At 44.5% G+C, this 27,998-nt stretch overlaps 1 protein-coding gene across 3 annotated transcripts in view; it reads right to left on the bottom strand.

Annotated features, from left to right (window-relative positions):
* Positions 1 to 2,908: 2,908 nt before the first annotated feature.
* The window catches only part of SFSWAP (splicing factor SWAP), an 83,090-nt gene continuing 58,000 nt past the window's right edge, over positions 2,909 to 27,998 (bottom strand). For all 3 annotated transcript variants that reach the window (XM_037014145.2, XM_037014146.2, XM_037014147.2), the window contains 5 exons: positions 24,625 to 24,890; positions 18,806 to 18,931; positions 4,151 to 4,315; positions 3,562 to 3,634; positions 2,909 to 3,198 (listed from right to left, as the gene is read on the bottom strand). In XM_037014145.2, the coding sequence (XP_036870040.2) occupies positions 3,133 to 3,198; positions 3,562 to 3,634; positions 4,151 to 4,315; positions 18,806 to 18,931; positions 24,625 to 24,890 (696 nt within the window). In that variant the 3' untranslated portion in view covers positions 2,909 to 3,132. The remainder of the gene's footprint in view (positions 3,199 to 3,561; positions 3,635 to 4,150; positions 4,316 to 18,805; positions 18,932 to 24,624; positions 24,891 to 27,998) is intronic.

The following is a 27,998-nucleotide window of genomic DNA, read 5'->3' as shown; positions in this document are numbered from 1 at the left end:
GGCACCCTGTGGGCCCCTGCCTGAGGTCGCCTGAGAAGTCCCTTGCCTTACCTTCTCTGGAGAGCCCTGATGGAGGACCTGCTTTATTCCCCCTGCTTGTCATCCACTGTCTGGTATCCCAGTCTGCTCGCTCCAGTCTCCCCCAAGGCTAAGGTGTCTCCCAGTGGCCTGGTGGCATCAGAAAGACCCTCCACCTTTGAGGGGAGGTTGACCCACCCACAGCAAGGTGGCAGAGGTCCCAGGGGACTGTTCACCACCTAGGCTTCTGATGACCCTCAGCCCCTACCCTGTCCATCCCTTTGGAGTCAGGGGTCTCCTGTGGTGGATCCTGGGCTACTCTCTCCCCACTCCACACATGTGCCCCTGGTTGGCTATTGTCACTCTGGGTGCTGCCAGCCGAGGTCTCTGACTCCTGTCAGCCAACTGCCTCCTCCCTGTGCATCCCTGGAGGTGAGCCACAGGCCGGCAAACCTGTGTCCCAACCGCAGCAAGACACCCTGGCCCGCGATCCCTGACTCTATGGTGGGTGTTGCCATTGACCCTGAAGCCCAAGCCAGAAACCTGGGTGTTACTATTTTTGTAGAACAACTTAATGTTTTTTTTTAATCCCCAAAGTGCTCATTCTAAACAGGTTTGTTACAAACAATGAGAAAAGGAAACAGATTTCTACATCCTGATTCTATTAAAGTCAACAAACATTTCCTCTAAATGTGCAGCTCCCTAGTTTCAGCTTCCAGCTGCAGGGTAACTCTCCCACCAGTTCCATGACGTTTGGAAGATCCTGTGCAGCCCCATCAGGGACAGCCCTGTGCCTGGAGCCCTAGAGGCAGGCTTGGCGCCAGGCAAGCGCCCTCTGGGCATTGTCCCACCTGTGTGGTTGAGGCTGCGGTGAAGCAGAACCCAGCTTCCACCTTCCTGCCCGCTTAGCGCAGCTCAGGTGGTTAGGTGCACTCACCCTGCGTGCTGATGCTCAGTTGGGCATCGCTGGGTCACAGCTCCAGAAGGCAGGTTTTGTGTTGTTTCTTTATTCTTTTTTGATAAACTTTAAAATTTAGAACACTCTTGTATTAACCTAGCTATGAGGATAGCATAGAAGTTCCCATAAACCTCATGCTTGCTTTTCTGTTACTAACTTTGGATACTAGTGTGGCACTTCCATCCCTACTAATGAACCAGTGCCGACACGGGGACTGCTCACCAGAGTCCACCCCGGACGCGGTTCCTGAGCTTCCCCCATGTCCCTTTTCGGGCCCAGGATCCTGCCCAGGGACACATGCCATCAGCTGCCCAATCTCCTTATGTTGACTTTGGCCCAGTTTCTCAGACCTTCATGTCTTCGGGGACCTGGACGGTGTTGAGGAGCCCTGGTCACGTGCTCTGGAGACCGGCCCTCAGACCGGGTGGGGGTTACAGAGAGTCCATCTGTCAGCATGACTCCTGGCTGTGGGGTTGATCTCAACCCCCGGCCGTGTCCGCCGGCTTTGTTCTCTGGTAAGTCACCGTGTTCATCTCTCCTCGCCGTCCTCGGCAGAAGGGGCTGCAGTGCGCAGCCGCACTGAGGAGGGGCAGGCGCTCCACTTGCTGGTGGGCGGCAGGCTTACCTGAAGCTCTCCAGGGGCATGCTTCTCTTGGCATTTACTTACTTAAATCATTTATTTATATTAGCATGGACTTGGGGGTTACTTATTTTATACTTGGGGTGAAAACCCAGTACATTGCTAACCTTGTGGCTGTGTCCCAGCTCGCCCTGGGGGAGCTGCCAGCCGGCTCCCAGGTGGGCCCCATCCACGCAGCACTCTGCTCTTTGGTCTTGGTGCTCATTCTTACTTGCTGGTGCTGTGGCACCCTCCAAGGAGCCTCGCTCCTTCTGCTGGAGGGGGTAACTAGAAGCCAAGATTGAGTACCACACTGCTGGCTGAGGCCAGGATCTCCCACGTGGGCTGGAGGAAATGGTGGACCGGCCCTTGTACACACGTGCATGTTTCCATATGCAGCCACCTGTAGCCATGTGTTCAACTGAATGTGGGTTCACACTGGTGTCTCCACCTCTGATTCATTGTCACACAGATCACTCTGGGCCCTCCCCTTGCTGATCTGATGTCACTGTTGTCTCCTCTCTCCATCTCCCTCTCTTGCTCTCTCATCAATCACTGAGCCTGGAAGTCAGCCCCCAAGCCCGCTGGGACTTGCCGTGCTGTGTCCCTCTACCCAGGCCCACGTCCCTTGTGGATGCTAATTAACTACCTTGTAATCTGGGCAACTTCCTGCAGGAAGAGCTAGCTGGGGCCTGTCCCTCTGCTCTGTTGGTGATGGAAAGATGGTGCTGGCCACCCCTTCCAGCTCAGAAGCCAGTGCCTGGGATGCAGCATCCACGGTGTGCCATGCTAGGGCACAGGGTCCTTGACACTGATGGGAAGGGTGTGCACATGGGCTGCACAAGCATCGCTTAGAATGGCAGCCATGACAAACTACGATGGGCTGGCGGGCCCTGGGATTTGGTGTTTGAATGGAACAGTCTGGGATCAGCCTCTCCTGTGAGCTGAGAGCTTCCAGGGCTGTGGGCATCTTGAAGAGAAGGTGCTTGGGGCAGTGAAGCAGGCCCAGCGTATGACACAACAGCTGCTGACATGGGGAGAGGCTGCCAAGGCTGCAGAAGACAGAGGCAACCCGTATGCTCAGTCCACGGACACCCAAGGGGGCTCCAGGTGGCTGCACTCGGCTTTTCTCTGGGCTGGGAGCACATGAGCTCTGATTGCAGCAGGGCCTGCAGGAGCCAGGGCTCCTGAGGGGGAATGTCAGGCCCTGTGCGGCATCACTGGGATGTGCGTGGAATGCCACATGAGTCCCATGACAGATGGTAAATGGTGAATAGAGCTCATATGCCAACAAGGAATAAACTGCCCATGCCTGTGGCTAGAAAAGGTGTTTTCCTCCCATTTTATTTGATAATACATTTTCACAGAAACATGATATTATTTACAAATATACAGGTAAGAGACTGCTGGTCAAAAATCTTAAACTGAAAATGTCACCAAAAATTAATTTACAAAAACCACCATAGTCCAGGAGTCTGGGGCCTGGTCGGTGCTCTGTGAAGGTCTGTACAGGTGGGGGCTGCCACCCACCGGCGTCTCAGGAGGCGCTGGTCTGCATGCTTTTGGAAGCTGCGAGCATTGCTCTTACTTTGGCCATGAGGTCCTGTGGAAGGAGAGACTTGGGTTTCCATGGCTTCCATTCATGCAGTCAAATACCCAGGGGACTATTAGTGGGCAAGGGTGAAGGAAGAGGGAGAACGTGCTGCGTGGCTATGAACACACCAGGCCAGATCCACCCAGCCTCCCACTGCCAGGGCCTGTGGCAGCCCACAGCCGGGAGTGTGGGTGGGTTTCAGAAGGTGGGGGCCAGGTTCCGGGCCACACAGTTGCCCCAGACCAGCTGCCCACCACCAGCTGTCCAGGGAAGCAGCCCAGAACCCCTCAATATTGATGAGATGAGAAAACAGGATACAAGAGCTAGCCTCTACAAGATGGGAAAGACACGTAACACACATTTCCATTTTACCTGAGTTATTTTGCTCTGCACAGAGGAAACAATTGCTGAAGAGATCTGACCATCTTTTTCCTGAGATACTCCCCTAATGCAAATAGAGAGATCAGAGGCTTAAAAAACCTTGTTTCCGTATCTTTAAAAAAGAAATCACCATAAATACATTTTACATTTATATTTTATGTTACACATTTGAAATACTTTGTGTATTTAAAATATTTGTGCAATGTGTAATTAAAAATATATTTTTATGTAAACATTATGTAAGACACACTTAAGACAGATGAAGAAAAGGACAGAAGTTTCCTAAAGCTGGAGCTGCCCCTCCCAGAATCATGACCACAACTGTGTGAGGTGCTTGTGGCAGCCCCACCGGCTCCATCTCTGAGGTAGGGTGCGCTGCAGCCCGAGCACAGCCCCACCTCCGCAGGAGCCCCCAGCTCTGTCAGGGGCCCATGCTCCTTCGCACTTGCTGTCTCTGCTCATCACAGCCTAAAGGACGTGTGGAGCAGGGGCCCTGGGGTCTACCCGCCTGCAACCTCTTGGGCCCTCCCCATGAGAAGCGCTGTGGCCCAGGGGTCAGGCACGGTCAGGGCGGGGTTACCTGGAGCGCTCCTGGCTGGAGCCCCGACTCTCCACGGGAGAGATGCTGGCCGAGTGGGCCGAGTGCCGGCGTGGGGCCTGCTTGCTCGGGGATGCAGACTGAGAGCCAGTCTTGGATTTGGTCCGTGACCTTGAGCGCCTCCTCTTCTTCTTCTCATGGGGACTTCTGGAAGGAAAGTGGTGTTAGGGCACAGTGCTGGCTCTGATGGCTCAGGGTTGTTTCCGAGGGAAGACCCATAAGCCACCTTGCTGTGCATGGTAGCTCAAAGTTCTAACATTTTAAATCACAACTGATGGCTGCAGCAAAACACAAGTCCCACAGAAGTAAAACAAATACCACCTTCTCCTCAGGAGGAGGGTGGTCTGTCCCCATTTCAGAGGGCCATGGGGTTTAAAGCGTGGTCAGCACTTCATGGCATTAGAACACCTGAAGAAAAGGCAGCCAAGTGCTGTTCCCACTGCTTGTTCACTTACGCTGACTTAATGAGAACTTCCAAGTAATAAAGATTAAAACCAAGTATGCAAAGCAGAAGCTCAGCCCTTCCAGCCCACGGTTCACAGGTGTGTCGTCCCCATGGGCCACCTGGCCACGACGCTCTCCCAGCAGCCCCCACGCCCATCTCGCTGAGGCCCGGCTCAGCACCGCTTGCTGCCTGCTCCCCCACGCTGCCAAGGCAGGCCAAACCCACACCACAAACATCCCTGCTCCTTCTCCCCCTGCAGATCGGAGCTGTGCTGGCCTCAGCCCACCCCTCTCCTGCCCCACACCCAGGACCCCAGCCTCCTGCAGGCCTACTGCTGTTCTATCCCAGGTCTGGGACCCTCTATCCCCACCCCTAAAAACATGAAATGAGGATGACACACAGGTGGTAAGGGCCCTGAGTAGGTCAGTCAGGCACTGAGCTGCTTCCCTGGCTCTTAGAAATCCCACCCACCACACCCAAGGCTGCCTGCCCTGTGCGCTGCCACTCTAGACTTGGGTTCTGTGCATGGGCTGTCATCGTTGACAACCAGCCCCCATTCCTCCCTTCTGCTGCTCTCACTCCTGGCTGCAGCCAACTGCAACGCTTGGCAGGATGCCTCCCTGGTCTTCAGTGTCAGCTGCAGGGTGAACTGTATTTCAGGAGATGCTGCCATGCTGCCCCACTCATCCGTCCACACCTGTGCTGACAAAGCCGCCCGGTGTGCTCACCTGAAGGGTGAGTGACAGGATCTCTTTATGGTCAGAACATGGAATTCTTTTACTATTCGAAGTACACTGCCTGGGGCCTCCCGGTCTCCTCAGGATTCACTGTGGAGATACCCCAAGGCCTATCACTTGCCCACTGACCCCAGACCAGGTAATGGTCATCCTGGGTTTGGAGCCCAGCCCTGCCACTTACCAGGGCATTTCCTCAGTGCCCTCCCAGCGTCTGTAGGCTTCATGCAGCATGCTGTGCTCCCCACCCTGCTCCAGATCCCGTCAGCACCCACCCCCAGGGGCACAGCTTTGGGAACCGGGGCCTGAGTCCATACTCTCTGACCACCTGTCTGGTATAGCCACCCTCTGACAGGGGTGGCCCTGACTAGCTGATGGGGGCTCGACATTTCAGCCTGGGTCCCTGAGAATGTTCTGGAGCAGAGGCAGACTCTTGGCACCAACAGAGCAGCTGATGCTCCAGCACAGCGAGGCTTTCCAGCTCTGCCTCATCAGCAAAAAGGAAGTGGCCTGTGGTGGTGGAAGCATCACAACTTAAATGTAGTTGGGGGAAGTGCATCCCTGGTGAGCTAGGCTGTGGGCAGGGGGCCTGATGTGGGGCAAGCATGAAGACAAGTGGGCCGTCAACAGAGAAGCTGTCGCTAGTACTGGGTACAGATGTGAAAACTGAAAACAGGCCTATTTTCCAAATTGCAAAAGCTTTGCAGTTTTTATGTCTGTGAATATGCTAGGATTTCAAAGGAAGCCACGAATAAAAAATATTTAGTATCATGCGACGTCAGTCAAAATGACACAGGCCCCAAGCTGGCCAAGCATCTGTGGCTATCTACATGAATTCATTACAGGCAGGCTGTGATCCTAAATCAGATTTAACTTTACTACAACCTGATCTCATGTGACAAAGTTTCTCGGCACATGCTTGAAGAATTAAGTAATTCACTCATTTTTAAAATATGTGAGATGCTCAAGGGATTGGGGAGGATGGGTGGGAAGGGAGGGATAAGCGGGAAAAAGGGGCATTACGATTAGCACATATAATGTGTGTGGGGACATACGGAAGGCAGTACAACACAGAGAAGACAAGTAGTGACTATAGCATCTTACTACACTGATGGACGGTGACTGTACTGGAGTATGTGGTGGGGACTTGAGAATGGGGGAGTCTAGTAACCATAATGTTGTTCATGTAATTGTACATTAACGATAGCAAAAAAAAAAAAATTGAGATGCTCTTCACATCCAGTGAAACACAGGTTGTGATGTTGTCGGGTTGGTTTCGGCAAGTGCAGACCCCATCCTGATTAGGAACCATTCCCTCACTGGTTTCAGCTACCTGTACCCCTTCCCCATCCTCACAGGTAAGCACTGTCTTAACTCTTGTCACATAAACTGAAACTTCGGAGAAGTGGGATCACAGCTTTATTATTCTTTGGTGTCTGGCTTCTTCCACTCGGCAAAATTTTCCGAGATTCTCTCGTGATGCCGGCTGTGTCGCCGATCTGTTCTGCTGTTGAGAAGTACCACACTGCATGAGTCCACCACCAACGGCTTATGCCTTCTCCTGGTAAAGGACATCTGGATTTCCAGTGTTTGGCAATGACAGGACAGGCTGCTTAGTATAGCAAGGAGAAGCCTGGGACCACACATCTGGGTTGTGGAGCAGCACACGTGGGACTTCACAAGAGACGGCCAGACTACTTCCCAAGTGGTGGTGCCACTTAGGAGCCCCACCAGCCGCTGCCATGTCCATCTTGTCTGTCTGTAGCCCTGACAGGTGAGTAAGGCGCTGCCACCTTTACAGGTGCTACTTCGATTGGCTAGTTATATATTCTTTTACAAAAGGCCTTGCAAGTCATCTGCTCCCTTTGAATTGGGGTGTCTTTCCTGGAATTGACACCAGCCTTAGAGATGCTGACTGCAAATATTCCTCCCAGTCTGAGGCCTGCCTGTTTTCTTTCTCAGCTGCCTTTTCAGTGAAGTTTTTAATTTCAATGAATTCAAATCTATTATTTTATCTTATGGTGGGTTTTTCTACATCTTGAGCAATCTTTGACACCCTTAGGGTCATGAATATATTCTCCTTGTTTTCCTAAAAAAGCTGATTGGTTCTAGTGTTCCCACTGAGGTCTATGGTCCATCCTGACCTAAACTTTGTGTGCGGGGTAGAGGCCACTTTTTCCTATTCTGACAGCCAGCTATGTACAGCGCTCACAGCCTTGATCAGTCAGCTTTCCAATGGGTTCTTGCTATACTAAGCAGCCAGTCCTGTCATTGCCAAACATTGGAAATTCTCATTACATCCCCCTTTCCAGTAAAGATGTACCAATTCTGCTCTTTTTCAGCACAAAGGACACAGTTTGAATTTGCCAATTTCTAGGAAAGCCTGTGGGGATTCCGACTGAGTCTGCACTAAAGCCATAGATCAAGTTGGTGAAGAAGAGACATATGAGTAACACCAAGCCTTTCAACCTATAAACGGACTCTCTGTGCTGTTCTGTGGTTTTCCAGCTTACAGGTCTTGCATTTCCTTACACTCACCCATATGTAGTTTGTTTTTTGATACTGTTATGAATGCTGTTGTTTTAACTTTTTTAATTTTCTAGGCTAGTATATGGAAATCAACGAGATTCCTTAAGACTTTATACAATTATGTAAAAAGACAAATTTTGCATTTTCCTTTCCAGTCTTCATGCCTTGTATTTCTCACCATACTGTCTTGGCTCTGAATTCTGCTACAGAGCTACGCCCTCCCCTGGTTTCCAGTCTCAGGGAGAGCATGCACTCTGTCCATCAAGTGTGGGGTCAGCTGGAGGTTTTTCAAGATGCCCTTTGTCAGATGAGGTTTCCTTCTATTCCCAGTTTGCTGAGAGTAAACCATCCCCTTTTATTTTATTTTATTATTTATTTATTTGTTTGTTTACTTTCATGTCATTAATGTACAATTACATGAGCAACATTATGGTTACTAGACTCTTCCCATTATCAAGTCCCCCTCACATACCCCATTACAGTCACTGTCCATCAGCATAGTAAGATGCTACAGAATCACTACTTGTCTTCTCTGTGCTGTACTGCCTTCCCTGTGCCCCCTCCTACATTATGTGTGCTAATCATAATGCCCCTTTTCCCCCCTTATCCTTCCCTTCCCATCTATCCTCCCCAGTCCCTTTCCCTTTGGTAACTGTTAGTCCATTCTTGGGTTCTGTGAGTCTGCTGCTGTTTTGTTCCTTCAGTTTTTTCTTTGTTCTTATATTCCACAGATGAGTGAAATCATTTGGTATTTGTCTTTCTCCACCTGGCTTATTTCACTAAGCGTAAGGCCCTCTGGCTCCATTCATGTTGTTGCAAATGGTAGGATTCTCTACTACTACTAAAAGTAGGGGGGAAGTGAGATCCCCCCTGCTTTATTCTTCTTTCTCAGGATTGCTTTGGCTATTCTGGGTCTTTTGTGGGTCCATATGAATTTTAAAACTATTTGTTCCAGTTCATTGAAGAATGCTGTTGGTATTTTGATAGGGATTGCATTGAATCTGTAGATTGCTTTAGGCAGGATGGCCATTTTAACAATATTAATTCTTCCTACTTAAGAGCATGGGAATGAATTTCCATTTATTAGTATCCTCTTTTAATTTCTCTTAGGAGTGTCTTGTACTTCCTTGGTTAGGTTTATTCCTAGGTATTTTATTCTTTTTGATCCAATTGTGAATGGAATCGTTTTCCTGATTTCTCTTTCTGCTAGTTTGTTAGTGTATAGGAATGCAATGGATTTCTGTGTAGAAATTTTGTATCCTGCAACTTTGCTGAATTCAGATATTAGTTCTAGTAGTTTTGGAGTGGATTCTTTACAGTTTTTTTTTTTAAAGAACATTATGTTCACTAGGCTTCCCCCTTCACCAAGTCCCCCCCACAAACCCCACTACAGTCACTCTCCATCAGTGTAGTTAAGATGTAGAATCACTACTTGTCTTCTCCGTGCTGCACAGCCCTCCCCAACACACCAACATATTATACATGCTAATTGTAATACCCCCTTTCTTTTTCCCCGCCCTTATCCCTCCCTTCCCACCCATCCATCCCAGTCCCTTTCCCTTTGGTAACTGTTAGTCCATTCTTGGGTTCTGTGATTCTGCTGCTGTTTTGTTCCTTCAGTTTTTCTTTGTTCTTATACTCCACATATGAGTGAAATCATTTGGTATTTGTCTTTCTCCACCTGGCTTATTTCACTGAGAATAATACCCTCTAGCTCCATTCATGTTGTTGCAAATGGTAGGATTCGTTTTCTTCTTATGGCTAAATAATATTCCATTGTGTACATGTACCACATCTTCTTTATCCATTCATCTACTGATGGACACTTAGGTTGCTTCCAATTCTTGGCTATTGTAAATAGTGCTGCGATAAACATAGGGGTGCATATGTCTTTTTCAAACTGGGCTGCTGCATTCTTAGGGTAAATTCCTAGGAGTGGAATTCCCTGGTCAAATGGTATTTCTATTTTGAGTTTTTTGAGGAACCTTCATACTGCTTTCCACAATGGTTGAACAAGTTTACATTTCCACCAGCAGTGTAGGAGGGTTCCCCTTTCTCCACATCCTCGCCAACATTCGTTGTTGTTTGTCTTTTGGATGGTGGTCATCCTTACTGGTGTGTGGTGATATCTCACTGTGGTTTTAATTTGCATTTCTCTGATGACAAGCGATGTGGAGCATCTTTTCATGTACCTGTTGGCCATCTGAATTTCTTCTTTGGAGAAGTGTCTGTTCAGATTCTATGTCCATTTTTTAATTGGCTTACTGGCTTTTTGTTTGTTGAGGTGTGTGAACTCTGTATATAATTTGGATGTCAATCCCTTATCATATATGTCATTTATGAATATATTCTCCGATACTGTAGGATGTCTTTTTGTTCTGTTGATGGTGTCCTTTGCTGTACAGAAGCTTTTCAGCTTGATGTAGTCCCACTTGTTCATTTTTGCTTTTGTTTCCTTTGCCTGGGAAGATATGTTCATGAAGAAGTTGCTCATGTTTATGTCCAAGAGATTTTTGCCTGTTTTTTTCTAAGAGTTTTATGGTTTCATGACTTACATTCAGGTCTTTGATCCATTTTGAATTTACTTTTGTGTATGAGGTTAGACAGTGATCCAGTTTCATTCTCTTACATGTAGCTGTCCAGTTTTGCCAACACCATCTGTTCAAGACGCTGTCATTTCCCCATTGTATGTCCATGGCTCCTTTATTGTATATTAATTGACCTTGTATGCTTGGGTTAATGTCTGGAGACTTTATTTTGTTCCACTGGTCTATGGCTCTGTTCTTGTGCCAGTACCAAATTGTCTTGATTACTGTGGCTTTGTAGTAGAGCTTGAAGTTGGGGAGTGAGATCCCCCCCACTTTATTCTTCCTTCTCGGGATTGCTTTGGCTATTCCGGGTTTTTGGTGTTTCCATATGAATTTTTGAACTATTTGTTACAGTTCGTTGAAGAATGCTGTTGGTAATTTGATAGGGATTGCATCGAATCTGTATATTGCTTTGGGCAGGATGGCCATTTTGAGGATATTAATTCTTCCTAGCCAAGAGCATGGGGTGAGTTTCCATTTGTTAGTGTCCTCTTTAACTTCTCTTAAGAGTGTCTTATAGTTTTCAGGGTATAGGTCTTACACTTCCTTGGTTAGGTTTATTCCTAGGTATTTTATTCTTTCTGATGCAATTGTAAATGGAATTGTTTTCCTGATTTCTCTTTCTGCTAGTTCATAATTAGCGTATAGGATGCAATGGATTTCTGTGTAGAAATTTTGTATCCTGCAATTTTGCTGAATTCAGATATTAGTTCTAGTAGTTCTGGAGTGGATTCTTTAGGGTTTTTTATGTACATACAATATCATGTCATCTGCAAACAGTGACAGTTTGACTTCTTCCTTCCCAGTCTGGATGCCTTTTCTTTCTTTGTTTTGTCTGATTGCGGTGGCTAGGACCTCCAGAACTATTTGAATAAAAGCGGGGAGAGTGGGCATCCTTGTCTTCTTCCTGATCTTAGGGGAAAAGCTTTCAGCTTCTCATTGTTAAGTATGATGTTGGCTGTGGGTTTGTCATATGTGGCCTTTATTATGTTGAGGTACTTGCCCTCTATGCCCATTTTGTTGAGAGTTTTTATCATGAATGGATGTTGAATTTTGTTGAATGCTTTTTCAGCATCTATGGAGATGATCATGTGGTTTTTGTCCTTCTTTTTCTTGATGTGGTGATGATGTTTATGGACTTTCAAATCTTGTACTATCCTTGCATCCCTAGGATGAATCCCACTTGATCAATGTATATGATCCCTTGATGTATTTTCTTTTTTTGAGAGGGCATCTCTCATATTTATTGATCATATTGTTGTTAACAACAATACAGTTCTGTATAGGGAACTCAATGCACAATCATTAATCAGCCCCAAGCCTAATTCACAACAGTCTCCAATCTTCTGAAGCATAACGAACAAGTTCTTGCATGGTGAACAAGTTCTTACATAGTGAGTAAGTTCTTACATGGTGAACAGTGCAAGGGCAGTCATCACAGAAACTTTCGGTTTTGATCACGCATCATGAACTATAAACAATCAGGTCAAATATGATTATTTGTTTGATTTTTATACTTGATTTATATGTGAATCCCACATTTCTCCTTATTATTATTACTGTTATTATTATTATTATTATTAATAAAATGCTGAAGTGGTAGGTAGATTCAAGATAAAGGTAGAAAACATAGTTTAGTGCTGTAAGAGGGCTAATGTAGATGATCAGGTGTGTGCCTATAGACTAAGTATTAATCCAAGCTAGACAAGGGCAACAAAACATCCATGGATGCAGAAGATTTCTCTCAAAACAGGGGGTGGTGAGGTTCTAAGCCTCACCTCTGTTGATCCCCAATTTCTCACCTGATGGCACCCCTGCGACTGTGCCTGTCTTAGGTTGTTCCTCCCTTGAGGAATCTTACCCGTCTCTGGCTAACCAGTCATCTTCTGGGGCCATACAGGGAAATGTAAAGTTGGTAAGTGAGAGAGAAGCCATATTGTTTGAAAAGGTTAGCTTTCTACTTCTTTGCAGATTTATGCCCTGTGGCTTCTATGCCTAGCATTTGTCTTGAGGTATCTTTACCACTTGGAAGAATTATGATACTCGGTAATTTTCAATATGAGGCACGAATTCTACTAAAGGGTTGTAATTAGGAAGGAAGAAGAAAAGCTATAGAAGTAGCAGATGGAAGAAAACATGGAAAGATTATTTCTTTGACATATCTTCTTGTAGTGTAACATAAGCATGTATAGGTTTTAAACTACTAATTAAATTGCGTGCACACATTAACATAATAGGAATACAGCTACATAACCAAAGCAGACCTACAATTACCAGCCATATCCAGTGAAACCAAGAAAACTAGTTAGGCACCCTAGGCATTTGTGAAAACTTATCAATGATATGATGGACATTGTCTAACTGAATTTGAATAGTTTGAGAAAAATCAGACATTAAAACAACACATTCCTGGGAACTGTTCACATCCCATATGTTCTTTTAACAGTAGATAGTCTATAGTCACAAGATTTTGGAGCGCTGCAACGTGCACTTCTCTTATTTCTTGGTTGAGTTCCGACAGTATAGATCCAGTCAAATTTGTTGTTTTACTGTATGCACAGACCAGCTTAGATATCTTCTTCTTCATTCCAATGACAAGTCCAGGAATCGGTGGGATGAATGCAGCTACAACTGCAACAGTGCCAGGATCTTTGTTGGGGTTTTCTGATGATCATCTTCTGGAATGACTCTTCCAGAGAATGTTGATATTGGAAGTTCTTCCCTTTCATGTATTTTTGAATTTGGTTTGCTAATATTTTGTTGGGTATTTTTGCATCTATGTTCATCAGGGATATTGGTCTGTAATTTTCCTTTTTTGTGGTGTCTTTGTCTGTTTTTGGTATTAGAGTGATGCTGGCTTCATAGAATGAGTTTGGAAGTATTCTCTCCTCTTCTATTTTTTGGAAAACTTTGAGAATGGGTATTATGTCTTCTCTAAATGTCTGATAAAATTCAGCAGTGAATCCATCTGGTCCAGGGGTTTTGTTCTTGGCTAGCTTTTTTTTTTTTGCCATTTATTTATATATTTATATAAATAAATTAATTAATTATTTTGGTATCATTAATATGCAATTACATTGCAGAAGGACATTATGTTTACTAGGCTCCCCCCTTCACCAAGTCCCCTCCACGTACCCCTTTACAATCACTGTTCTTGGGTAGCTTTTTGATTACCGATTTAATTTCGTTGCTGGTAATTGGTCTGTTTAGATTTTCTGTTTCTTCCTTGGTCAGTCTTGGAAGGTTGTATTTTTCTAGAAAGTTGTCCATTTCTTCTAGGTTATCCAGTTTGTTAGCATATAGATTTTCATAGTGTTCTCTAATAATTCTTTGTATTTCTGTGGTGCACATCGTGATTTTTCCTTTCTCATTTCTGATTCTGTTTATGTGTGTAGATTTTCTTTTTCTCTTAGTAAGTCTGGCTAGGGGTTTATCTATTTTGTTTATTTTCTCGAAGAACCAGCTCTTGGTTTCATTGATTTTTTCTATTGTCTTATTCTTCTCAATTTTATTTATTTCTTCTCTGATCTTTATTATGTTCCTCCTTCTGCTGACTTTGGGCCTCATTTGTTCTTCTTTTCCCAGTTTCAACAATTGCGACTTTAGACTATTCGTTTGGGATTGTTCTTCCTTCTTTAAATAGGCCTGGATTGCTATATACTTTCCTCTTAGAACTGCCTTTGCTGCGTCCCACAGAAGTTCAGGTGTTGTGCTGTTGTTTTCATTTCAGCCCCTTTTATTTTTATTGACTGGGTAATGAATTGTGTCAGACGCAGATACTTCTGCATCTACTGAAATATCATGTGACTATTTATTCTGGGAATACAGTGAATTACAAGGATTGGTCTTTGAATGTTAAAGAACCTCGTATTCCTGAGACAAATTACATTTGGTCACAATGTAGTATCCTCTTAATAAGTTGCTGGACTGAGATCTGCTTCGATCTCATCAAGGTTTTTGCTCCTTTGCTCTTGAGAGTACTGGTTTGTGAGTGCATACTGCCTCCCCCGCCCCGCCCCCTTATGCGCACACACACTGCTCACCTGCGCAGGAGGCATTTCTGGCAGTCTCATGAGCTGAGCTGGGAAGTGTTCGTTCCTCTATTTTCCTTCAGTGGTGTCTACAAAATTGGTATCCCTACTTTCTCAAATGTGTCTGTTAGAATTTTGTGGAAAGGTTCTAAATTAAAAATACAATTTCTTTAGCAGATAAGGAATTTAGATTTTCTATTTCTTCTGTTTGGGAGTTTCTTTCAAGGAATGTGTCCATTTCACCTAAGTTGTGAGATTAACTGGAATAAGATACTTTTTTCTTACTATCCTTTTAAAATCTGTAGGGTCTTTCATTCTTGATCAATCTTAATAAAGATTTACCAATTTTTGGATGATTTTCAAAGAACCATTTCTTGGTTTTAGTATTGTGGTATTACTGTTTATTTTTTTCTATTTCTTTGATTTCTGATTGTTATGATTTCCATGCTTCCACTAACTTTGGGTTTAATTTGTCCTTTTTCTAGCTTCTTAAGATCATTGTTTTTAGAACTTTCTTCTTTTCTAATATAAACATTTAAAGCTACTAGATTCCTTCTAAGCATAGCTGCACTACACAGATTTGAATATTTTCATTATCATTCATTTCAAAATATTTCCTACTTTCTCTTGTGATTCCTTTTTTGACTTATGGGTAATTTTAAATGTGTTAACTTTGAAATATTTGGGGATTTTTCCAGCTATCTCTTTATAGGTTTTTATAGTTACTGCTGTGTGGTAAGGGAACATACTCCATATCATCGACTCTTTCGGAACTACTGGGACTTACTTAGTGGACAGTGTATGATCCAGTGCACGTCACTAGAATGTGTGCTCTCCCAAAGGAGACTGCAGTGTGGCTAACAGCACTGCTCACCTCCTGCACCCACATTGTGTGTCCCGTCCTCTTGGTCCTGACAGCTCTGCCTCAGGTGCTGCAAGCTTTCATTAGTGTGCGACTGTGAGGCAGCTCTTTGCTTCCAGTACTGCTCCTTCACTGTCTCCTGGTCATGCAGCTGTTGTTGGCGTTATATGGCCCATCTTTTAAATTCTAACCGGTTTGTGTACTTAAATGTAAAGTGTCTCTTGTAAGCAGCTGAGTATTAGGTTTTACTTTTTAATGCCGTCTAAAATCTCTGCTGTTTAACTAGAGTTTTTAGTCTGCTTACAGTTAGTGTATTATTTGTATGGATGATCTTGTCTGTAACCTCATTTTCCAGCTGTCTGTTATTCTTTACACCCCCCTCCACTTTTCTGCTTTCTTTTGAATACAGCATTTTTACAGTTCTATTTTATACCCTCTATTGGTTTTTTAGCTGTTTTTTGAGTGGTTGCTCTAGGGAACGACATACATCCTTCAGTTATCAAAGTGTGCCATGAATTACTAACACTCATGTATAAATGTAGGAACCACCTAACAACAGTATATTCTCACTGACTCACTCAACAAACATCTACCAATGTGTCCAATGCAGTGCTAAGCAGGCAGAATTCAACAGAAAAATACCCAACAACTTACCATTTGTTATTTACTGTAACAAAATAACTGAGACCTCCTGTTGACCTCTACTGTGATAAAATTTGGCCAATCATTCTTAAGGATTTTAGACTTAAAAAATATTTAGTATGTCCAGATCTTTATTTCCAAATACTCATTAAAAGAAACCAGGGTTGTTTGGAGAAATGGCTGACCACAGGGCCAGGCAGGGAGAGCACCAGCTAAGCCTACAGTATCTTGGTGGGCCAAAAAGAAACAAAATGCTCAAATAGCAATGGGGCCAAATGTGAGACACTGTCATCATCAAACAGAAAAATAATGGTAATGGATTATTGTACAACAAATAAAAAAACAAAGCCCACAAACCCCAAAGTCCTAGGGATACTGAAATGAAGGGGGGTAGATTCTTCTTCAGGGAAGCAAGGGAAGAATTAGAAAGCCCCCATTGCCTCCACTAATGTAAGAATGACTCAAGTATCAGCGGATGCAGAGACCAAGAAGAAGAGAAGGCCATGGGAACAGGACAAGCATAGTCCACAGTGCCACCTCACAGATCAAGAGGGAGAGGAACGACTCCATGGTATATGCAACCTTCACCAAGCACTCAAACTCAGCATCACTGGTAATGGGACAGACACCTACTGTGTCCCCTGGAGTGAAGCATTGGAACTTACATAACATGGGCTAACATGGACCTAGCCATGGGGGCACTGCCACAGAAATCCAGATCACAGGGCCTTCTGTAATACAGCAAGCCTGAATTTGTCAAGTCAGTACATATATGCACAGGAAGAGAGAGGGAGGAAAAAAGGGGAAGAGAATAAATGCAAATGTGGCAAAACATTAACACTTGTCACAGTTGTGTCAAGCTGAGGCTATATGCATATGGGTGTTCAACTTTACTATTTTAAAATAGTTAAGTTTCAAATTTTCTAGTAACATATTTCACAATGAGCAGCACTCAATGATCTGCTTGAAGACATAACTCTTTAAATCTGTCAGGGGGCAGTGTCCTTGTGGTCTGGGTAACCTGAGGATTGAAATGACCCTGATTTGGTAGATTAATTAATTCCCTGCCACCACACAGAAGCAGGGACCCTACACCTACTCTGAGCAGGAGGATAGAGGGGACACAGTCTGACTGCCAGATTAACATAACTTGACTGAATAGAACATATTCTGGACTTAGACAACTCTGGGTTTATAATCAAGACGACAAAATCAACCAGGAATTGTGCACATGTTCACCTCTACTGGGTTCCTCCTGAATCTACCACAGTTACCACAACTCCTCAGAGACAGGCTAATAGGTTTAATCCCATCTATCAGAGTAGGGTAGCTCGGCCCTACGGCCAACTGACTCTTAACTTCCTTTGTATGACTTATTAGAAAAGACCTTTTGCTTCAAGGTTAATTTTAGACCATGCCCTTTACGTATACTAAAGGTGATGATGAATTTCTAAAGTTAAACAATTACTTGCTTAAGGAATAAAATTTTAAATATACTTCAATTCCCCTGATTTCCTGGAATAGTCACATATGTTTAGTGTGGGATTACTAAGGCACAAAATGTATTTTATAAACAGAGTGAGTTTGTACATGAAACCTTTGGTGAAATCTATCAACTTTGTAGCTTTTATTCTTTTTTTTGTATTAAGAAAAAGAGATTACATTTCATCAACTAATGGACCTATCACATAACTAGTCGGACCGCAGGAACATTTTTTCTGTTAGGAATATGTTTTTAGAACTGGTCCCATTAAGGGCATCTTTGAGGCTGCTTGGCTTGTGGATGCATGGGTTTGGGCAATAGCTGGGTTCACCTATCCAAGAACAGTGTTTTTCACACTGGTAGTTTAAGATCTGTCCTCTAGAAGGTTCTGGAACCCCAAGCATCCTGACTCACATACACTCGGCAGCACAGTGTTATGAAATCCAAAGCTATGTTGTTCATCTCATCTTGCCTTTTTTGGGTGCCTCAGTCACTGGACAGCTATGCTCCTTGTCCACCTACCAGAGCTGGGGGCTCACAAAAAACCAGAACCCCATTTACTAGGAGAATGGGAACACACAAGCCACATGACATACAGCAGCTGGGTGGTACCACCCACGCTGGGTGGGACAATTCCTGACAGTACACTTTGCATGAGAGAGAAGCACCTGCTGGTGGTACTAATGGAAGCCATGGTCCCTAGCTGTGCTCCCTGGCTTGGGGGTACTGGCAGGCCCAGAGAAGTACAGATGGCCTGGACTGCCAGAGCTTGGAGTTCTCTCTAGGGAGGAAGAGCTGGGGAGCCCCACCTGCCCTGTGTCAGAGGCCCATAGCTGGGGTTTCCACTTCAGCAGAAATGGCAGCTGGCCTCTCTTGCCCTCCACAGCCAGGACAGGTCTCTTCTTGTGGCCAAAGGGTCAGAGGACCACCCCCAACCCCGCTCTCAGGCCCCTCAAGAACTCTGGGGCCCTCTCCTGGGAGCTGCAGCTATAGCCTGGTCAGTCGCCTGCCCCAGGGCAGAGCAGGGATTCACTCGTGACTCCAACATCTGACCCTCCTGTCCCTCATCACACTTCCTTTCCCTGTTGGCAGGTAAAGGGAAAGGAGCTGAGTGAGTCCAGGTGCCGGGAAAAGGCATTCCCAAGCGCAGCTCCAGTGCCGCAGCCCCACCTGATAGCACCTAGCTCTAGCCCATGGTGTTCCCTCTGCTACCCCTGCTTCCACAGTGGTGGGAAGCTGCCAGAGGACATATGTGACCCGCCACTTGCAGCCTTTTCTGTCACCCCACAGGCTGCATCTATGAAAGCCTGGCCACCCACCTACCTGGACCGGGTTCGCTTCCTGCTGACCCCAGGGCTGTTACTCATCCGGTAGGCAGTGGGGACACTTCGTTCTTCCCTCCGTCTCTCGGGGGAGTGAGCTCTTCTTCGCGGGGACCGGGACCGGGACCTGGCAGAAGAGACAAGGGTTCACTCATGCCATCTGGTCAGCAGGATGCACCCTGACTTTAGCGAGCAGACCTCGTGTGTGCAGTGGGGCCCTGATGTGGCAAGGTAGTTCATGCTCTGCTCCCCGCCACCCGTCATGCCAATGCCATGCTGGTGGCTGGGCACAGCGCTCTGAGGTTGCAGCTGTCTGTGGGCCAATCGCAACAGTGCTGGAGAGCTCAAGGCCTGACTGGGACAAGCAGCTAGCGGGGCTGCCTCTCCTTCCTCCTGCCTTGACTGTTTTATCCCCTGAAAATGTTCAGCCCATTGGTATTTCCGTTAAAATTAGGTAAGGGAAGGCCATAGAATTCAAGCAAGTCATTTCTGTTTTGAATACAGGTAACAGGAAGAAACTAAAATGTAATGAAGTCAGAGGATTATCTGGAATTTCTCTTGTTCACACTAGCCTCATGGCCTTGTATGAAAAACCAATGGCTGTATGTCTGCTGGCATTGAGCCTAAACCTTTAATCCAATTCAGACCATGCCATTCCCATGATAATTTAGGCTAAATAATTTAAGATAATGAGATTTCTTGGATGCAAAACCATCCACTAATCTTTTATTTTTCCTTCTCACATGCCTGGAAAAAGACTTGTTCTATTCCTGCAGTGACCTAATTACATACGGCAGCCAAGCCTTTGGACAAGCCACTCCTGAGAACTCCAACTTGAGACCCTAACCCACAGGGGCTCAAGGTCCTAAATGGAGGGACTCTTAACAATGGGTTTAGGACACTTATTTTAGTATTGTTCATTCAGTGAAATTACTGTTTTGGGAAGACCTGCAATGAGCAGAAATCTGGAGGGGAGAAAGATTTCTTTTTGTTCTGTTTCTATGACAACCCACTCCAAAACAATATAAAGAGCAGTTTGAGTCTGCCATTAGAAATATTCTACACTGAACCATCTTAATTACAATAAAACCCAAAAAAACAACACACACTGTTGGTCCAGAAGTCAGCCTCTTATCACTCCCACCCTCTGGGTCAGATGGAAAAAGCCCTGCATTACTCCTGAGGACATCCCAGCCATGGGCGAGCCTGCTCAGGGCACCATCATTGGCTGCAGAACTACGTTCCAGCTTAGAAAATGGTTTTGAATTTTTTCCCCAGACCTTTTGTAAGATTCATAACAGATCACAAAGGTGAGGTCAGCCAGACACCTTGACATTTTACCAGGTTTTCCCCCACAAAAGCTGCAGGAGTCAAATCTGTCTATAGCCAGAGCTGCCTGATAATTGTCTTGCTGCTGCCACTGATTAGCTGCTGGGACATGGTTCCACACTCAGTGCCCCTTGAACACAGCCCACTGGGAAGCTGTGGGTCTGTGACATGGAGGCACACACTTCGCATGCAGAATAAAATGTGCTGTGCTGGGTGGTAGCAGAACCCTGAAAAAAGCTCTGCTTAATCAAAGCTACAGCACCCAAGGAAGGTGTACACACAAGATTCTATAGTAACTCAGCAACCAGGAAGAATAAGTTAGTTTTCAATGCCTGCAAGTTCAAAACTTTGAATTACAATACCATTCTGCCATGGCTATCAGCATTAGAGTTTCTTTAAGTGAAGTGGCTGTCAGGTTCCAAGTTATCTGGGAAAAGCCCATCTCAGAATTGGGGGCAGTTAGTATGCCAGATAATGCTTAGATTTTATTTTAATTAAAGAAGCTTTAATGCTTTTATTCTGTTAATTAGGCTCTTAATATTGCTACCAGAACACAGTGCAATGAACAGGAATTCCATTTTGCCAAGTAAATCATCTGTAAAATGTGACCAGAGGCCTTCTTAAAAAGAAGATGAAATAGTCTGAATTAAAAATTTCTCAAGCATAATGCAACTGAGATATTTTTTCTTGAATAATCATAATGGTTTACTTTCAAGTAAAGGCACATTTATCTGAATTATAGTGATATTTACGAATAGCTTCTCCGTACTAACATGTACCCATTTCACTTAACCTACTTCCTCCATTCCGGCTACCATGTTGCCCACAGGTCCTCTTTAACTGTACAAATGGAGCAAGTGGCTTAGCAGCAAGGATCCAGTCCTGACTGGCTGCAATGACCAAGAGGCTCCCAAGTTTTAGTTCTTCTCAAGTTTAAGCTGTGGACCAAAGTTCACTTATAACCCTTCCTACTCTCCTCAGGCGCCAGTGTCTCCTGCAGCTCTTTCCCCAGACTGCAGGTACAGATGGCCTGCAGCTTGGTCTGCTGGGCTACGACCTGCTCCCAAGGACAGAGAGCTGCTGGCCCACTCAGCACTGGTCAGCTGGTGGGAACCTCACCCCCCACCCCATCCTTCCCTTTAAGGATCAGGAGATGAACTCAATTACCTTCACTGTTTGCTATGTAGTTTATCATGGGGAAAAATTAAGGGATCACATACTTGAAGCTAAAATATGAGCTCAATTTTACCTGCTTGTATTCTTTTTTGAATGTTAAATACAGCTGCTAAAAAGTCCCATTAACCCTCAGCTCCCAGCCTCCTCCCCAAGGGAAAGTCCTGAGAGAGTTAACTTCTGTAACCAAACATTCTTATAGGTAGACCCTCCACACAGAGTACCTTGAAGTGGGGAAACGCAAAGCTCTATATAGAACCTCTCCCCATCCAGACACCCCTTAAACACAACTAACCAATGAAACAAACACCAAAGGTGATTTTATCCAAAGTTTAAAAAATAAACTTAATTTTAAGCTTTACTCATACATTTAGCTTAAAAATGCCTAAACCATTAGCACTTTTTAATTTTAGACAGTAAATAAACTGCTACTTCATTAAGGCAGAGAACCTAATGTGATATAAAAATAGGAAACAACAGAGGAAAAATTCTTATACTTCAATCAATGTTGACTTAGAAGACACTAAATACTACCTTGTAATCACTCTGCTTTCTGAGATTTTGGAAACTAAAGGTTTTTCTATGATGAATTCACCTTTGGAGATCTCGCCATCTATAACTTAGACACACTGGGGCAATGGGATTCTCATGACAGTCATTATCTATTTAACTAACATAAAAAGTACTTATGACAGAAAAGGTCTTTTCGGATGTTAACTTTCCACATTTTATAAAGGATTTTAGTCATTTAATACATAAAAGAAAACATATTTCAATTGCAGTATCCTACCACAAGTAGAAATATTAATAAATGTCCACTGCACTTGGAGCTGGTAGTACTCTTTTTAACACAATCAATTAAGGCTGTCAGGCCCAAGAACAAATCTGATATGCCCTATGTTAGACATTATATCTGTAGTGGGTTGTTCTATCTGAGAAGACAGATAAAGAATAAATTATTAACTATCACTAGCAACTTCAGTATGTTGGCTAACATTTAATTATTTTTTATATTTCAATAATTCATATTATTGAGAACACTGATGTTTCTCAGTTACAATTACTGCTTTCTAAATCCACCTGGATCCCTGGAATTTAGTGCTGGTAAAGCTTGCATTGAGAAAGTAGGTCTTAGAAAAATAGTACAATATTACTAAATAAAACACAGCCCACTCTCTTCAGAAGTGAGAGCTGAGGCAGGTTTCTCCAGGGGGAGCCCAGGCGCCTCTGATGGGAGACCTTTCCCCTTCATGGCTGAGCTCAGAGGACTTCTGGTTTCAAGAGGCATCAGTGTCAGGTACCAGCTGGTAAGGCAAACTTCCTGGACAATCAAATGTTTTGGAAGTTTAGTTTCATAATATTATCTTTTTTATTTTTAATAAAGTTGCTCTTTGCCTTGATAAAACCAAATACCAAAGATCTGACTTAGTGAACTTCAAAGCTAAATGCATCATGCAGATACTACCTCAGCTACTGAGACAGAAGAAAGTTTTGAGTTATGAAAATACTCATCTCTGTTGTCATGTAAAGTATTGTGACTGCAGGTCAAATTAAGGCAAGACTGGTAGTCTCATTATAGAACTCATACTCAGACAACCTTTAATTTTTTCTTTTAACTTAAAGTTACAAACTAAGGATTAGATTTTGCTTCTTGCATTTGTCAGCACTGAATATATAAAAACAAGGTAAAAAAAAACAATATAAAACATATTTGCATATAAAATACATAACTCTGAATCTGTTCTAAAATAAAAAATTATTTGAAAAGCATTAATACATAAAGTGACTTACTCTGTTATAGATACTGAGTAAAAAAGCACATAAAACCTAGAAACTAAAAATTCCATGTGTTAGATGAACACTTCTAGTTCTGAACAGAACAGTCTGGGAAGAAGTCTGTGGCTATTACATCATCCTTATGACTGAACAGATGGACATTTCGGTACTAGATATGAGCATCTGCTGTAACTGCTCAACACTCAACATTAAAGCCAAACTCATTTCTCACAGAAGAAATGGTCCAAGAACCTTTACAGTTACCAGCCCCCTAGGCTGGGAATTTAGGAATGAGTTACACTCTTTTCTTTGAGCCCTGTAATGAAGGACAATTGGGAAAAATTTTACTGGGCATGTTATCACTCTGAGGGCTTGTATAGGCCTATATTATTTGTTTCTACTATATAAAGTCCTAAGAAATTTTTTAAATAGGAAAACTTATAAAGTTCTGATATAAACATACAAATTCCTGGGAACTTTCAAAAATAAAAAATATGTCAGCAAAGATGTTCAAAAAACAAGGTGTGCTGGTGGGAAGAGATAAACTTCTAAAAGAACCAGCAAAAATACAGATGGTCAAGAATCCAATTTATCTGTATCTGTACCTAAATCCAATGTCACTATAGATGAGCAAGTATAAATACTTGTTAGTTCTTCAGGTTTTGGTCTGGGTGAAAATAGGAAAAAGCATATTGGTTTCAGAATATATTCAGAGGCAAATGTGTACAAGTATATATACTTTTCAACACAGAAAAGTATAGGCACCTGCATTTTCCCATGGAAAGGAAGGAATAGACATAAATTACAGAGGAGAAACCGGAGCACAACAGTATAAGGAAAATTGCCCCAGAGAGACTGAGGGAAGCCCAGTCAATGTTTAGGAACACACTGAAAGGCATGATGCAGTTTTAAGACTAGGAATTTGCTTTTCTGACTCTCTTGCAAGCCAGTTACTTAAAAAAAAAGAAACAAAAAGAAAACTGCTGAGGAGTAAAATCTGTGACCCCTGAAGGTTTTCATGTTTTGTTATTTCTGTTGCCTGAAATGTTAGGCTGCTTTCTCAAAAACTGGCTCCAGGTGTAGGCGGCTCATGATAAGCAGTGGCGCCAAGTGGGAGGCCTGGAGGTGGCTGAGAGGGACTCACAGCGTGGGTTTCATTCTTTACCTGCACTGGCAGGTGCCGTGCAGGAGGAGCTGAATGAGCCCGAGTGGACAGGTTTTCACTGTGGCCAGGAGAGAGTAGCCTGGGAGGGTCCGTGCACTCAAACACAACAGAAGACCCCCACCCTGAGGACTTTCACACATTCAGCAAACATGCGAGGCTTGCTTCCAAGACCTGTTAAGTTTTAATCAATCTATTTTTTAGAAACCTGGCAGCAGCTGACAAGTTTCAGAAAGTTAAGTAGAAAGTCAGAAATACTTTGGGAAGATCTTAACTGGGGCTAAAAGACACTATACAAAACACTCATGGGGCTGGTTACTAGGCGTGGACTGGCTAATCTCCTGGCTCTGCCCAAGGAGCATAGGTACCCGCACACCCACCTAGAGCGCCGTGCTGTCCGGTAGGCACTAGGAAGACAGTGCTTTGCTTTTGAGTGGGGTCTGGACCTGGACTTGGAGGATGAGTGGTACTTGGGAGAGCGTGATCTTGTTCGAGACCGTTTTTTGTGCTTTTTCTTTTTCTTTTCTCTCTCTTCTTCTCTGGGCAGGTCTTTGCTTCTGCTTGAAGGCCCTTCTGTGGGTTTAGTGTCTAAGGTGGGCAGAGGTCTACCTCCAGCCAGAAGAGGACAGGGCACAGTGCTGGCTTCCTGGGAACAGAAATGTTCTGGATGTTAACAGGGAAAATGTGACATTTATAACATGTATTTATAAACTTTCAACTTTGAAGCCTTCACACCAACAATGCACTGATATCTCAGGGAAGACCACACCTCTTCTTGTTGCTCTAAAAATTTTGCTCTGGCATCTCAAGCAAGAACGAGGGATCCTGAGATGCCGGGAAGTAACCAACCCCTCTTCTCATGCAGGGGTTCACTCCCCAGCTTGTTGGGCTGCAGCAACTGGATTTGATGAAAGACCTCAGAATTAGGGACACTGTGTAGAGAAAAGAGCCACACTGGATCTTTCATAAACAACTGTGTTTTGCACAAAAAAAGAAATCACTCAAACTTCCAGCATTAGGTTTACATGAACCTCAGTACCACTTTGAAAATAACTTTCAGAGGCGTAAACTAAAAGGGGCTTTCAAAAATTTTTTGTCACAAGGAAAAAAACATTTCTTCCTTTTTTTTTTTTTTTTTTAAACCCCTGACCCTCCCTCCCCTTGCTTTCCTTCTCGGTCCTCCTTCATTTCCCCAAATTGCTCGAAACTTAAGACGTGTGGTGTCTGCAGGTGCGTGCGGGCTGGGCAGCCATGCCGGGGCAAGCCTTCCTTTTTTTTTTGTATTATGTGAGTTGGCAAGTTTTGACTAAACTTATTGTGGCCGTCATTTTACAATGTATGTTCCTCGAGTCATTACACTGCACACAAACCCAGTGATGGTCACCATAAACAAGATAATCCATCAGCAATCAGTCTTACTCTGCAGAGATTAACTTGGCACCATGCTGCCCTTAACAAATTCTCATTGCATAAAACCTCTTCATTCCAAGGCAACACGTGAGTGGGCTGGTCCTTGGGCAGCACTGCTGTTTTCACAACAGGGGCCCCATGCAAGTCAAGGAACCACCACCCTGAGTGGCGTGCACTACCCAGAGCAGCGCCATTTCTAGGAATTTACTCTAAAGAGCCCTTCACCTGTATGTGCAAGACAAAGGATAAGGACAGAGACAAGATCACCCAAGGACCCCCATTATCCCCCTACGTGATGACCAAGGAGCACCAACCATATGGATAGCCATCAGCCCGGCATATCCACACAATAATGCAGAACTTAATGTTGACAAGTGATGAGCTGATCCTGTCTTTACTGACGGGAATATCTGTCCGTGTCACATTGTAAAATAAGTGAACTTACAAAAAACAAAAAAAAAAAACACAAGAAAATCCTCCAAACAACAAGCAGTTTTGTATCTGCAACTGCAGCCCTCCCTCCCAGCCTTGAGAAAGGCCACTCTTCAGTTCGCTGTCAAGCTTGGGCAACTGCCGATACACACTGCACACCTCCACATATACTGAGAAGTCTGCAGTTCACCACTTTGTGCTTCAGAAGAGCCAGCTGTCAGGTTTCCAGAACACAGTCCAAGGCTGAAGCTGGGGCCTGGATGGTCCTACAGGTGCAGGTGCTATGGGTCTGCATCATGGGGCAGGGGCAGGGCCTGTCCAGCACCTGCGAGTCAGCAACAGCTCTGGACCCCCAATGATCTTCTTGAGTCCATCTGGCTGAGGCCAACTGCATGAGGAAAACTACACTGTGTGCAGAGGACTCCTCCAGTTATGCTTCTCCCTCTGGGTGGGAGAAAAAGCCATGGGCTCTGGCGGGCAGGCCTTGAGTCACCTGTTCCCCATCTGATGGCAGTCTCTGCCCCTCGGGGGCAGCCTCCCTGCCAGCCATGCCATCTTTCACATTTTTCACTCCTGGTGAGCAGGCGTGTGTGCCAGGTGGTAAGGCTGCAGAGAACTGCCCCAGAACAATGCGCCGTTCTCAGAGTGGTTCACTTCACTCAAAAGCACTCAGCAGGGGTGCTGCTGTGGGCCCCCGCACCCTGCACCTACCTGTCACCCTCTCCTAACTCAATGGGCCAAGTTCGTGTTTAGGGCTCTGCCTAAACTGTCTCCAGGGAACCCACTTCAGTGTGGATGTTATCAAAGTCTTTCTTGCTTCAAATCCTTTCAGTGTAATATTTTTCAAGTTAAATTTTTAAAATTGACAGTAAACACTTGATAAGAAACCAGACTGACTAGAACACCTATTTCTACTCTGGCACCAGTCAGGATTTGTCCATAAGCATACATACATAGTGATAACTTCAAGAATAAAAGAAAACAAATGCATAAGCTTTATAACTTCAGAAGCTGGAGAAAGGACAACACTGGCTAAGCACCTGGCCAGTGCCTCTGCTGCACCCTGGTGTGTGCACAGCTCAGATGTGTTGGCTAATGGAGATCTCTATGCATGGCCAGAAAAGCCAGCTTCTATTGCAGGTGAACCCCAACAGCCAGTCTCTAAATTAGGAATACACGCTGCATGAAAAACGAGCCTGAAACGGGCTGATGGCCACTGTTCAGAACCCTGTGGTGGTTGTAGCCAGAGGGTGGTCAGAGCTGCTGCAGTCCTTTCTGGAACCACCTTAGGGGCCTCCCAGGGAAACAGGGCTTGCCTGCAAAGAGCAGAGGCCTATTTTCCATCCTTATAGGAGGGTCTGTTCTGTGTGAGCAATGAGAAAGACAGGGTTGCTGTCATTCTGAGACTGTTCTCCTGCACCTCTCTGAGTGGAGGTGCAGAGCCATAGCCCTGCTCTATTAGCTGCTGTGCTGCATGAATGTGGGAGATGCACCTGTGGCCTGAAGACATCTGCACAGGCTAGTCCAGATGATGGGGCTGGTAGCAGATCTGGGCTGGGTCTCTACACCTTTATGGCCAACCTGACAACTGCACCCCTGAATTTATTGTTGCTTCTTTGGCCCTATCCTCACTGGTGTCTGTCATTAGTAATGCTGATTTCACTACTGCAGCTGAACATTTTTTTTTGTGTGTGTACAGCTTGGTGAGTTTTGACATGTGTATACATTTGCATAACCATTGTCCAGAGCAAGACATCAAATATTCTTTCCCCTTCCCCTGTTACCCACATCCCCCAGACCCCTCCCCATGGTAACCACCAGTCTCTTGTCTGTGATTTTAATAAGAGTCCATTTGTATACTGTTTTGTTTTAGATTTCATATATAAGCAAAATGTATGATATTTCTTTTTCT

This window comes from Manis javanica, chromosome 15 (genome assembly GCF_040802235.1).
Source record: "Manis javanica isolate MJ-LG chromosome 15, MJ_LKY, whole genome shotgun sequence".
NCBI classification, from domain to species: domain Eukaryota; kingdom Metazoa; phylum Chordata; class Mammalia; order Pholidota; family Manidae; genus Manis; species Manis javanica.
This window is presented reverse-complemented; position numbering and strand designations above follow the sequence as displayed.